Here is a 13,859-nt window from a genome sequence, read left to right as displayed (position 1 = left end):
TAACTCCTACTTGGACACTATCAGTGGTACCAGAATAGCTTTTTGGACCTAAAATCCCAACTTTAATATCTCTCACTAGTTTAGAGTCATAACCTCTATGTATAAACAGATTCTCTATTTTGTCTGCTTCTATCCCCAATGTTACATGGTCCTTACAAATCCTAGATATCATCATTATTATAGACATCATTACACTGCCAATCCTTTGTTTTGTCATGTTATCGTCACACTTCTATTAGACTTTTCATTCATTGACACACATTTTCACGTCACTCTATTTTATTTCATTCCATTTTATTTCATTTCATTTTACTACATGTCATTTCATTTAGTTATCGACACATATTTAGCCTCATACTCATTCATCTCATTTCATTCCTCACACATTCACCATATTACATTATTTTATTTTCTTGTGACACTTGATTATGTCTCAGAATATTTACACTTCATGGCTTCAGCACCATATAATGTTTTTGTGGACGTAAATACGTTAGTTTAACTTTTACGTTCCAGGTGTTGAACACCATTTCTGTAGTTATTTCTTTTGTTGAGACAACGCAACAATGGATAGGTTATCTGTCTCACGAAAATATTTAATTGCATTCTAAAAAGAGGTTTCCCGGTTTTTAGGTTTTTTTAGTCTGCCGTTATTTATATTTTGACCTTCATATAAACAGCAATACAACATTTTTGAAGCTGTATGTTTTTTTTTTACTGAGGCTCTGCTCTAGGGATGATTTTACTAGTTTCATAGAGATGACAACAGTGTTCCATTGCCATCACAATTTTTATACTTCTGCCTTTTCAGGTTTATGCAATGATAAGTTGACTGTTATGGCATCTCATTATTGTTATTAATATTGTCTATCTTGATTTTACGTTTGATTTTGAATGATTATTGTATGTATATGCAATATGCCTTCGCGCTACTTTTTAAATGCGTTCTTGAATGTTTACAAGATCATGCAGGTTCTACATGATGTTTGTTTATCAGAGTAACTATGGTTTTAAATTTGAAATTGGCTAGTTAATTGATTTTTAATTACTTAATTTCCCGCCGAGAGCGGTATTTAAAGAACACTGTTTTAATGCATTTTCATCTGATGAAGCATGGAGGAGTCCACGTGAAAGTGCTTATCCTTGTTATTAAAGCTCTGCATTTTTGGATTTATTTGGCATTTTGTTCTTTCATTTCATCGTGGTGAGACTACTTGTATCTATAGTTGTTGCTGTTTGTTTATGGGATTTACCGGTAGTCTCTCTGGCAACGCAGCTACAGGTTTTTCGCTTGTTTTGCTACTTGATTCTTCAAGTCTTTACTGCAGCTGTGTGCACATGATGGAATCAGCAGAAGTAGAACTTGAATATCGTCCTGAGACGAGGGAAAACTTATCTAAATGGGATTCATTGCTCCATCAGAATCCCAACCCTTTATTGGCTATGGACTTATGACATTAATGCTTCGACCACAGTCCAACAGAGTGGTGAGAATTTATCTGACTAACCATTTATGTAAAGAGCTAGAAGATGATTTGTACAAATTACAACGTTACGCATGGCAAAGGCAACATTTAGAGGCATGCTTGCATTTCCATGTTGTACCAAGAGGTATGAGGGTATTCTGCATGCCAACTTACGGCAATAGTCATCCAACTCTGTTAAAGAAATGGCAGGATCAGAATATAGAGTTGGGATTCAGTTATATAAGGCTACTTCTTGAATATTTCTTACCATCAGAAAATGATTTACGGACTAAAATTGATGTTAGTCAAAGAGATTGTTACACGTTTCTGTTCTGACTTTTGTCTTAAAAGAATTGACAACATTTATATTCAAGTCAACACCTTCAGTGACAGACTGAAAGTAACTAAGCAAAGAAAACTTCAAAGGGACTTTAATGATTTTGCCTTAGGCCAGATTTTTGTCTGGCCAAGGACTAATTCTAATCAAAATCTGCACAACCAGAGGTCTAATGAATCATTAACACAGAATAGACCTTTTGTGAGAGAGGGTATTAGATCCACCCCCTCTAATTTCTCATCATCAGTTAATGTTGTCAGACCAGCTGATGTCCTTTTGGATCCTTCCCCTCTTCCTACTCCCATCGTTCATCTTGATGCATCTATAGACACACCTCCTCCCAATCAACTAGCTCTTGTTCATAAGCAAGGCGACCATGTTATGGGAGCCAGACCTAAGACTCGTGATGAAGATCACCAACGTTTTTTACCCTATCCTATAAAAGAAAAGGTCTATCAGAGGGGCCGCTCGAACAGTCGAGGACCCAGAAAGAGGAAGTTCACGGGAGACAAACAGGAAGTAATGAGGAAAACAAGACTTTAACTGACTTGCTATTTAATTTTTCAAATTATGTGTTGGAAGTCTCGGACATTAGTTTACTTAGAGGTTTGACTTTTGTTCCCGCTCATATAAGTAACCGGAGTGAGACTTTGATTGATCTCAGACTTTTTTGTCGTTCTGTTTCCCTGAAATTGTTATTCAAAAATGATGCTGACTTTTCTATTAACACCAAACAATTAGACCACTGTAGAAGAAAAAGTAGTTTTACCCCAAGTTTACCTTATAATGTTGAATGTTTCTTGAAGCTTTGTGAAAGTGACTTCTATTCTGGCTATTCTAAAAAACACAATAAGTGTTCTTATTTTAATGTTATTACTGCTGAGATTAACTCTTTAAATAAGTTAAGATCAGCAAGGGACCTAACAATCAAACCTGCAGACAAGGGAGGAGGTATAGTTTTACTAAATACCTCAGATTATGTAAATAATATGCTCACCCTTTTATCTGATAGTACCACCTATAAAATAATTACTTCCAAGGATGTCCTGAAGATAATTAAAAAAGTACATGATGGAATCTATGACTTATTAATGTGTAGACAAATTAATAAAGATACCTATGATTATCTTTACATTGAGTTTCCCAATACACCTATCATAAAAGGACTACCCAAAACACATAAGAATATTATACCCATACCCATAAGACCTATTGTCTCTGGCGAAAAGTGGGTAACATCCACTATTTCTAGCTATATTGAAAATCTTTTGAGACCAGTGGTGGATGAAGTACCCTCCATTCTTAAAGATACTTACCAGTTATTAGAAGATATAAATGGGTTAAGTTTGGATGTAACAACGCATGACTATTTATTAATAACTCTGGATGTGAACAATTTATTCACATCAATTCCCAATGATTATGGCATACAAGCATAAGAGAACTGGTTGCAGATCTTCCAGACTTTAGTATCAACAAACAAATTTTGATCAGCCAATTGCTAGAGATGGTTCTTTATAATAATTTGTTTATTTTTAAGGATAAGTGTTACTTACAAAAATGGGGGGTTGCCATGGGCACCCCCTGTGCCAACACTTATGCTAATTTGGCTATTTCTGGGAAAAGAGTTTTCTTTTTAATAATAATTATTTTACTCAGGTTAAATTATACAAAAGGTTTGTTGATGATATTCTTATTGTTTGGGAGGGTACTTTGTCAGAGTTTGAACATTTTTTTATCTATTTGAACTCCACCACCACGTTTTTTTACATTCACCATGGAAGCATCCAGAGAAAGTATTAACTTTTTGGATGTTACCCTAACATTGTCAAATAAAGGCTCCTTAGTTCCATCTTTATATAGAAAAGGCACCTGGAAGAATAGCCTTCTATCTTTTGATAGCATGCATCCCAGGCATGTTTTTCCTGGGATTATAAAAAGTCAATTTATAAGGCTATCTAGGATTTGTAAGGACCATGTAACATTGGGGATAGAAGCAGACAAAATGGAGAATCTGTTTATACATAGAGGTTATGACTCTAAACTAGTGAGAGATATTAAAGTTGGGATTTTAGGTCCAAAAAGCTATTCTGGTACCACTGATAGTGTCCAAGTAGGAGTTAAATATAGTAAATCAGTATGTGACTTTAAAAGCAAGAAGTTGTCCTGTATTTTGAAATACACGAGTGATATTATGTTTGTTAAAGAGGTTATCAGAAAGAACTGGAATGTCCTTATTATGAAACTGTCAACCAGGAATATTGTAGGGGATAAACCTTGCTTTATGTACATAAATAGTGATAATCTAAAAAAAGATCCTTTGCAATGACCAGACATTGAATACTTTGTCCAAATTACCCTTTAGCAATAGGGTTGGTACTTTTCCATGCAATCATTGCACTAGATGTAAATACATTAGCACTGAGCAAATCTTTTGTCATCCTACCTTGAACTGGGTTTTTAAGCCCAAGTTCTTTGCCAAATGTAACACAAGTAATCTTGTTTATTTAGCCACTTGTTTAGATTGTGACACATTTTATGTGGGCCTCACCAAAAGAAGACTGACTGACAGAATGTATGACCATTTATATGACATACGTAAGGGCAATGTACTTAATGCCCTAGCTAAACATGTTTTGGACAACAAGAGTCATCATTTTTGTTTTAGAGTTCTGCAGATTGTTTTGGTGAATAATAAAGGAGGAGACCCACTGAATTATCTTGCCACTACTGAACTAAAATGGATATTGAGACTGAGTGCCCATTTGCCCCAGGTCTCAATAATCATGTCACCATTAAACCTGTTTTAGACAACAGGAGATGGTGAAATTAGTTTTCATTGCCTTTCATGTATAGCTAGGTTGCTCCTTTGACTTCTTTGATGCCCCTATCTTGTTGGTGGCCTCGTGTTCTGGAACATCATTACACTGCCAATCCTTTGTTTTGTTTTGTCATGTTATCGTCACACTTCTATTAGACTTTTCATTCATTGACACATATTTTCACGTCACTCTATTTTATTTCATTCCATTTTATTTCATTTTACTACGTGTCATTTCATTATCGACACATATTTAGCCTCATACTCATTCATCTCATTTCATTCCTCACACATTCACCATATTACATTATTTTATTTTCTTTTGACACTTGATTATGTCTCAGAATATTTACACTTCATGGCTTCAGCACCATATAATGTTTTTGTGGACGTAAATACGTTAGTTTAACTTTTACGTTCCAGGTGTTGAACACCATTTCTGTAGTTATTTCTTTTGCTTGAGACAACGCAACAATGGATAGGTTATCTGTCTCGAAAATATTTAATTGCATTCTAAAAAGAGGTTTCCCGGTTTTTTAGTCTGCCGTTATTTATATTTTGACCTTCATGCTTCAGCAATACAACATTTTTGAAGCTGTATGGTTTTTTTACTGAGGCTCTGCGCTAGGGATGATTTTACTAGTTTCATAGAGATGACAACAGTGTTCCGTTGCCATCACAATTTTTATACTTCTGCCTTTTCAGGTTTATGCAATGATAAGTTGACTGTTATGGCATCTCATTATTGTTATTAATATTGTCTATCTTGATTTTACGTTTGATTTTGAATGATTATTGTATGTATATGCAATATGCCTTCGCGCTTTTTAAATGCGTTCTTGAATGTTTACAAGATCATGCAGGTTCTACATGATGTTTGTTTATCAGAGTAACTATGGTTTCAAATTTGCAATTGGCTAGTTAATTGATTTTTAATTACTTAATTTCCTGCCGAGAGCGGTATTTAAAGAACACTGTTTTAATACATTTTCATCTGATGAAGCGTGGAGGAGTCCACGTGAAGCGCTTATCCTTGTTATTAAAGCTCTGCATTTTTGGATTTGGCATTTTGTTCTTTCATTTCATCGTGGTGAGACTACTTGTATTTATAGTTGTTGCCCATAGCTATGCCAGCCCTCTGTAAATAATAAGTCCCATCAAATATAAATATATTGTTTTCAAGGACTATTTCAATGAACAGGCAAATCAATTCTATCAATTTAGGACAATATTGACTGTTCTCGACCAAATATGCCTTAAACTCAATTCCTTCATAATTTGGGATTACCGTAAATAATGAACCCACATCCAAGGTAACCATCGCTAGGAACTACATTCTGGCTAGTAAACTCATGTAGATCTTGTAAAAAATGTTTGGTATCCCTAAGGACCACTTCACAATGGTCAACAACAGGTCTAACCTTCTCTATATAGACAGAAAATGGTTTGGTCAATCAACCACTTCCTGCCACAATCGATCTAAATGGGGGCATAGACGGATTTTTATGAACTTTAGGAAGTCCATGTAGACTTGGGACTAGGGGAGATGCAACAGTCAAATAAGACAATTCAGAAGTAATAAGTCTACTAAGTAGACAGTCATTAATAGTTCTATAAACCTGATTAATCATACATTCAATGTCAAACATTTATCTTAAGACTTGTAGCAGTAGCACATAACAGCCGTGTTAGAAGAATAGTACTCACAATCCATAACAACAGAGCTGCCCTTGTCAGCTGGTCATATAACTATGCCCCTAGATTTTCGCAAAATTGCTAAAGCCTCCCTTTCTAACTTTGTCAGATTAGCAAAACATTTATTTCTAATATGAATACACAAGGCACAAATCAATTCCCACACATTCTAATAAATGTTTCAATAATAGGATTGGGAGATGGCATATACAACCTAGGTTTTTTAATCAAATCATTACATTCAGTACTATCCATAGAATATAACGTTTTCAGAGTCAAAGTCTGTGCAAATTTTTCTACTAGGTCATCTCCCTGTGCAGGGATGAAGGCCAATCCTCCATTCAGGACAGAAATCTCAGTGTCATTTAAAGTCTTCTTAGAAATGTTCCATACTATGAACTGGTCAATAGTTGCCCCATTCGCTTTATTGTATGATATCCCCCTTCCACTGGTTGTTTCCTCTTGTTCCTCCCTCGACTGCTGGATCGATTGAAAGAATATGTTCCCTTTTTTACTGCAGTATCGGCATGGGTAGAGCAAGAAAAACCTGATTAGATATTTGCCATCCCATTATCTTTGTTTTAACAACCAGCTGGCTGTCAATCCTGGTTTCTCCTCCAACCTCAGAAGGACAGACATTGACAATACACTAGTCAGTGGTGCATTATATACACATCCATTACTATGCACCATATTAGATTGTGCACAATTTTCTCATTAATCTCACTCATCTGATTCCCTGTGTTAACATTGTTAACAGTTCTAGGAACAGTCTCAACATTTCCTCGAACTGGGCCATGAAAACAACATGGCTATTCTTAAAATCATGAAAATTTCTAGCAAGTTTTTTTCTTTTTCTGTGCCAACAATTTACACTCATACATCGAGACATTGTCTATTGTATTACATAGAGCAATATCTACTGAATCAACTGTAGCATGGGTATACGATTGTCTGTACTCTTATTGCACTGTCAAACCTCCATCTCAATTGGTTTAAAATAGTCAAAAGTTTCATATAGGCAAAACTATTGTACAATTAATCGGCTGCCATTTAGCCAATAAATCTGAATAATGTTCACCTTGGGTCAGCATTTTCAAAACTCTTAGACATCCGGGTACAGCAAGCAGGTGAAGACATGGTTCTAAAAAGTCTCTATTTGTCAACATTTCAAACAAAAGAGGTCATTCTCAAGGGTCCAAATCATTGATCGTAACACTTGATCATTGTCAACTCCACTATCAGGTATAACATCCAATAGTTCACCATCAATCAATAAAAGATTAACCTTTATCTTAAGAGCTTGGATAAAACATCCATCTTACTATCCACAAAGTACAGTTGTGTACACTTACCATAAATGTAGGCGTACAGTGTATTCACTGTTGCAGTCATCACACTTGGGTTATTACTGCCAGGACTAGCCCTCAGTCGGCCCGAATACCAGAGGCTTAGTATTTCTGCGTCGGTTGCTGTCGCTTCAGAACTGGCATCAGTTAGTCAGTGGTATAAAATCAGGCAGCCAATGCCATTACATCAGTTTTTCATGCCTCAAATGTCAGGAGTCCCCAAATAGGGATCTAGGTTACTGTGGAAGATCACCACCAGTAGAAAGTAAATACCAAAAATCCCTGTAAGGAGTGAGGGAGAGAGAGAGAAAGAAACAAGGGGGATGGAGGGTGGGAAACCAGGACTGTAACAGTGAATACACACTAACATCTACATTTATGGCAAGTATACACAACTGTACTATGTTCTACGTGTTTCACTGCTGCAGTCATCCCACTTGGGTTGATTCCCAAAGCTGAAGAAAAGGGTGGAAGCAGTCAAGAGTTGGGGGCTGGCTAGGATGCCCTAAAAGACTGCAGTTGCAAAGCCTGCCCTGGATTTGGAGAAGATAAGTTTCTGTTTAAAGTTGTCTGCCAGAGTGTTTTGGGAGCCTGGAAGGAATTGTGCTAGCAGGTGAATTTGCATGGCTGAAGCCGTGTGCCAAAGGGTCATGGCTAGCCTGCAGAGGGAATAAGAGCGAGTTCCTCTCTGCTTGCTGATGTACCACATCACTGTGGTGTTTTCTATTTTGATCAGTAGAGGCCCCAGGGAGAGTAGGGGTCTGAAAGCTGTTGCTGCATGCTGAACAGCTAGCATCTCTTTTTGGTTGATGTGCAGATGTATTTGATTTGGGCTCCAATGGCCCTGAATGCACCTGCCATCCAGGTGTGCACCCCAGGCATAATCTGATGCATCTGTGGTTAGGGGTCTGGACGGTGTGGGGTTGGGAAAAGGGAAGGCCCTTATTGTGGTCGCATGCTGCTGCCCACCAAAGAAAATCTTTGCTTAGACAAGGTATCATAGGTATGACAGTTTCCAGGTCCTCAAAGTGTTGACACCAAAGGCTTTTTAAGTACCACTGAAGTTTCCTCATATGCAGTCTGTCACATGGAATGAGTAGAATGCAGGGTGCCACGAACCCTACAGCTTGCAGGATTTTCCTTGCAGATAACTGGGTTCTGGTGGCTAGTTGAGAGAAGTAGCCTGTCAGATAGGCTTGTTTTTCTGGAGTAAGGAATGCCATCTGGGATGCTGTGTCCAAGACTTGCTCCCAGGCATACAATTTTTTGAGTGGGGACTAGTTTGAATTTCTTTTTATTTATAGTGTACCCCAGGGAGGTCAGTAGGTCCTTTACAAAGGTCCGGTGCTGTAACAGCTTTTTCTGACTGACTGCCTGAATCAGGCAGTCTAAGTTGGGGTAAATTTGAATATTGCTTTGTCTGCAAAAAGCAATGGCAGGAGTCAGGCATTTTGTGAAAACTCTGGGAGCAGTGGATAAACCAAAGGGAAGCAAGAGAACTGAATGTGCATAGATCCTGCCCTGAAATGTAGATATTTACTGCAAGAATCCCTGACTGGGATGTGTAGATAGATAGGCCTCTTTTAGGTCTAGGGTGGCTAACCAAGCATCACTGGATAGCATAGGAAGAAGCTGTTGGAGGGTGAGCATTTTGAATTTTGATATCACCAAGAAGGTGTTAAGAATGGATAGATCGAGGAGTGGGTGACAGGTGTCCTCTTTTCTGGGTAACAGGAAAAGCCTGGAATAGAAACCTTGGCCTATCTGGTCTGTAGGAACAGGCTATATTGCCCTCATGGAGAGCAGGGAATGGACTTGGTTTTGGGCCTCTGCCCACTGGTTTGGAGGAAGATTTGGGAACCCTTTTGGGGTTGGCAGTGTGTGGAAATAAAATTTGTATCCTCGGGACACTATGTTGAGGACCCATCGGTCATTGGTGATGGAAGCCCAGTTTTTTGAATGAGAGGAGAGTTTTTCCTCCTAGGGGTACAAGCAGGTGGGCAGAGGTAAGAGGTGGAGTTGTGAAGTCATTGTGAGTGCTTTCCATAAGGGGGTGGCTTAGCACTCCCTGTTTCTGAAGTGGAGGAACTCCATTGCTTAGATCTCTGCATTCCCTGGGACTGCTGACGGGGGGGGGGGGGGTCTGCTTCCCCTAGGTCTTGTCTGAGCTGGCATTGAGGGGGCTTGGAAAGGACCAGTGCTTAGAGTGGCAATGCCTACTGAACTTCGGAGGCTGGACTTGCATGAAGCCTTTAACTGTTTGCATAGATTTAGCTTTTTCTTCCATCTTTTTTTAAGACCTCTTCTGCCTTGGTGCCAAACAAATTGTCTTTGTTCAATGGTGCGTCCAATAATTCTGATTTGACATGGGTCCGGCAAGGTCTGTTCCTTAAGCCAAGCAAGCCTTCTAAGTAGAGAATCTGTGACTGCTGCCCTGCAGGATGCTTCTAGGGCATCAAAGCCACATTGCAAAGTGCGTTTAGTAACTTGGCTTGCAGAATGCATAAGCTCCTGTAATTCTTTATTTTCTGCACAAGCCAGAAAGGTAGATATTTTTTGTTTAAGGAGTTCCATTCTATGTTGCTGGTATTTCAGCATGTGGAACTGACAATTTAGTGCTCTAATGGCAAGAGTTGCAGAGATGCATACTTTTTTACCCCATCTGTCTAAAGCTCGGGAATCCCTGTCCGAGGGGGTGGGATTCTTAGCTGTGGTTGCTTTTATTCCTTCAGGTCCTTGGGAGATAACCTCTGGGTCAGTAGTAGGATTTTTGAAAAGAATTTTGTGAGAGTCAGGGACTCTAATTCCTGGGAGCAGGTGGGAAGGTGTCGGGAATTAAACTGGATTCCATAAAATCATCATCCACAACATCCAGGACAGGAGGAATATCTAAAGGTCTAGGCTGTGGTAAATCTAAAAATTCCCAGAGTCTCTTTTTGGACTGAGGATAGTCCTGACATTTCCATTGGAAATGTTCTCAAAGTATGTAGAATTTCACCAAATGAAAAATCCTCTGGAGGAGAGGCAGAAGGAATGGATTCCTCTGCATCTGAATCCTCAAACAGACAAAGGGTGCATGTCTTCATATTCAGAAACCTCAGAGAAATTGGACTCCTGGTCAGATAAAACCGCTGGGGACAAGTCTCTTTCTTTTGAAGGGGTAGGCTGGCTGCTCAGCACCTCCGGACCCATCCAAGGTAGAGACATCCGCAGGATCCTTAATCAAGGAAGTGTCTCACAGCTTACAGAACTCTGAGCGGGTCTCAGCAGTGGCCTGCGAATCCACAGAAGCAGGCATCGGGGGCTGTGAAAGCACCTCAATGGAGGACTGGCGAACTGGCGACTAACTTAACGAAAGCATCGTTGGCAGTTTTGGACCTGTGTGGTCTGTCTTTATCCTTATGTTTTTTCGGAAGATCAGTAGTCGGATGGCTTACCAATGCCATTTCGGAATACGGAGACAGAAAGCGAAAATGTTTAGCTATGGTAAGGCCCAATGATAGATAGTTCTGGTGTTGAACAAAGCACAAAATGGACAGTGAGGGAAGTCATGGTCTGGGCCTAAACAGGTCACACAGTAAGAATGGAAATCTCGGTGTGGTATTTGTTTTCCACAGGCGAGACAATTGTTAACTTTTTCTGACATCTGTTAGAACATGAAAAAAGGTTCCCCAATGGGGTACTTAGCTTTAGAAGACTTCAACTTCAATTTTGGAAATGAAAACTCAGGTAGCGGCTGACCGGCACTCGTGTGAACTGCTTCTGCTTCGTGCTCCTTGGCAAGAAAGACTGGTGTAATGGCGTCGGCTGCCTGATTTTATACCACTGACAACCTGATGTCAATCCTGGAGCGACAGCAACCAGCACAGAAATACTAAGCCTCTGGTATTCGGGCCGACTGAGGGCTACCCCTGGCAGGATAACCCAAGTGTGATGACTGCAACAGTGAAACACGAAGAACATCTGCTACTTCAGGATTGTAATCCAATTCCACATTCAAAACACAACATCTTTAACCATGCTCCATAGGGACAAAAACTCTTAAGTATTACAATAAATGTTACAATAAATGTAAGTAAAATCCACCAGCGATAAATGGTGTCTGAAAACAAAAATCAGTAATAGAAGCAGAATAAAAATGCGCACTGAAACACGGCTGAATGCATCAGTGTATCTGCACATGACCCATGAATGCTTTACGTTTTATTTAAATATATATATATATATATATTTTTTTTTTATTGTAACTATGTGGTCTGATGAAGCATTTACACAATGCGAAAGCACTTACCTGAGTTAATAAAAGATACCATTTACATATTAATCTTACATTGTGGTTGCTGATGCTGTCTTTGTGAATAAACATTGTGGTTTGCAGAGGAAACAGCTATCCAAGTGCTTTTTGGGATTTATTAATAAAAGACGCTATTTATTTCTCTGTGTGCTCGGTTTCTGAGCAGATATTCAGATGTGTTTCAGTGCCCGCTTTTATTCTGCTATTTCCCCCATAGTTATCTGTGAATCTTAAAAGGTCTTGTCCTTGGGTTCCCCCCTCTCTTCATTACTGCCTTACCAGATCTCTCTGCAATTTACAGACTACATGATTTTCATGCGTTTCCCTTCCAATAGCATTGTGAAAAGCATTTGTCACATACCTGGTTTACACACACACTGGACTGGGTAATGACAGAAATTATATCTGCTCGCAAGAGTGCGCAGTTGTAATAATCCTGCCTTCCAGAAATTACAACCACAAACATATGTAAAGCTTGTGATGATGAAAGGCATATATATCCAGTAAAGGATGAAAATTCCTTTAATAGTTACAGCCAGGAAATGCCAAACAAGTCATATGGAAGGGTGTCTAGTACGTGACTAAGCAACCAGGAAAAATAGGCCAATTCAAACATGGATAGAAATATATGAATATTCAGAAAATGCCTGAATCCTTTACATAGGTCCTCCTGCCATAGTGAACAACTGCCTTGGGCAACAAACACCAGAAACTGTTAAACCAAGAATGAAAATTTAATCAAACCTTAATCGTGACAATAGCATTTGTTGAAATAAAAGTTACCTTCTTTGGTACTTCCCCATTTAGTAGCCACACACACTTTTGTGGGATTTAATGTATTCAATAGCTCTGGCAAACAAACTGGTCTGACATAATCGTTGAAGTTCAGTGGTGCCTGAAGCCTAAGTAATGCCACATCATAGTCCAGTGTCACATGATCAAACTGCTCATGAAGGACGATAGATCGGACTTTCACAGTCTGTAAAGTAATCAGCATTTGTTAGAAAATAGAGCACAGTGGTGTTACCAGTCTAACATCAAAATATCATCAGCAAGAAATAGCTTAAATATGTATGCCACTTAAAAGCTAACCAACTTAAGAGTTCAGTTCTAGGAACGCTTGAATAAACTCAACCAGTTCATGACATCTACTTTAACACATTAACATGGTAAATAGCTACCCAATAAAACTAGTGTGCTTTTACTACCATGATTCATACAAAATTCAGGCACTAAAAAATGTATTTATACTGTTGTACCTGGGAATGGAAGGAATAAAGCAAGTCCTGTAAAAACGTAACGGTAGCATCCCCAAAGTCATGCTCATTGTGCTATCAGACTGAAAGGATACATATCTGCATGGGTTTATTAAAATGTACCAAGACCCACACTAGACTGTGCAGGGCAGTGCTGTAAAACTTGGAAATAAAACTATAATCACACAGTCAGTAGTTAGTGGTGTCTCTCATGCACTAGTATATAACTAGTGATATGTAAAGTTGAAATGTAACATGTAGAAAACCTGGGCAGGTAAGTCAGAGCAGTTAAGGAAGCTGGCGTTGGTGATTAAGAGCCTGAGATGGATGATCAGATGTATACTGTGCAACAGAAGAAATGAGGGTATCAGATCAAAAGCTAAAATCACTCTAACTGTAGAAAAGGTCAAATAATACATTATAGGGAAGTAAATAGTGTGGGAAGAAATAGCCAGAGAATTGTTATGGCTAGGCTTGTATAGGCCCTAGGGCTGATAGCCTAGTACCAACCTATGATGGTTCAGCCACATGTGCAAGAAAAGTGGAAGACAATCTTGTGAAGATGATTTGGGAAAACAGGATTGAAGGCAAGAAGAAACAAGGATGTCAAGCAAATAAATAAATGGATTCTGTAAGAAGAC

At 38.7% G+C, this 13,859-nt stretch overlaps 1 protein-coding gene across 1 annotated transcript in view; it reads right to left on the bottom strand.

The window, feature by feature from the left end:
* Nucleotides 1-12,959, bottom strand: part of OVCH1 (ovochymase 1) — a 675,688-nt gene extending 662,729 nt beyond the window's left edge. The window contains exon 1 of the mRNA XM_044087248.1: nucleotides 12,746-12,959. Within this exon, the coding sequence (XP_043943183.1) occupies nucleotides 12,746-12,959 (214 nt within the window). The remainder of the gene's footprint in view (nucleotides 1-12,745) is intronic.
* Between the last annotated feature and the right edge of the window lie 900 nt (nucleotides 12,960-13,859).

This window comes from Protopterus annectens, chromosome 11.part0 (assembly GCF_019279795.1).
Source record: "Protopterus annectens isolate FY-2018-M chromosome 11.part0, PAN1.0, whole genome shotgun sequence".
Lineage (NCBI taxonomy): Eukaryota > Metazoa > Chordata > Ceratodontiformes > Protopteridae > Protopterus > Protopterus annectens.
This window is presented reverse-complemented; position numbering and strand designations above follow the sequence as displayed.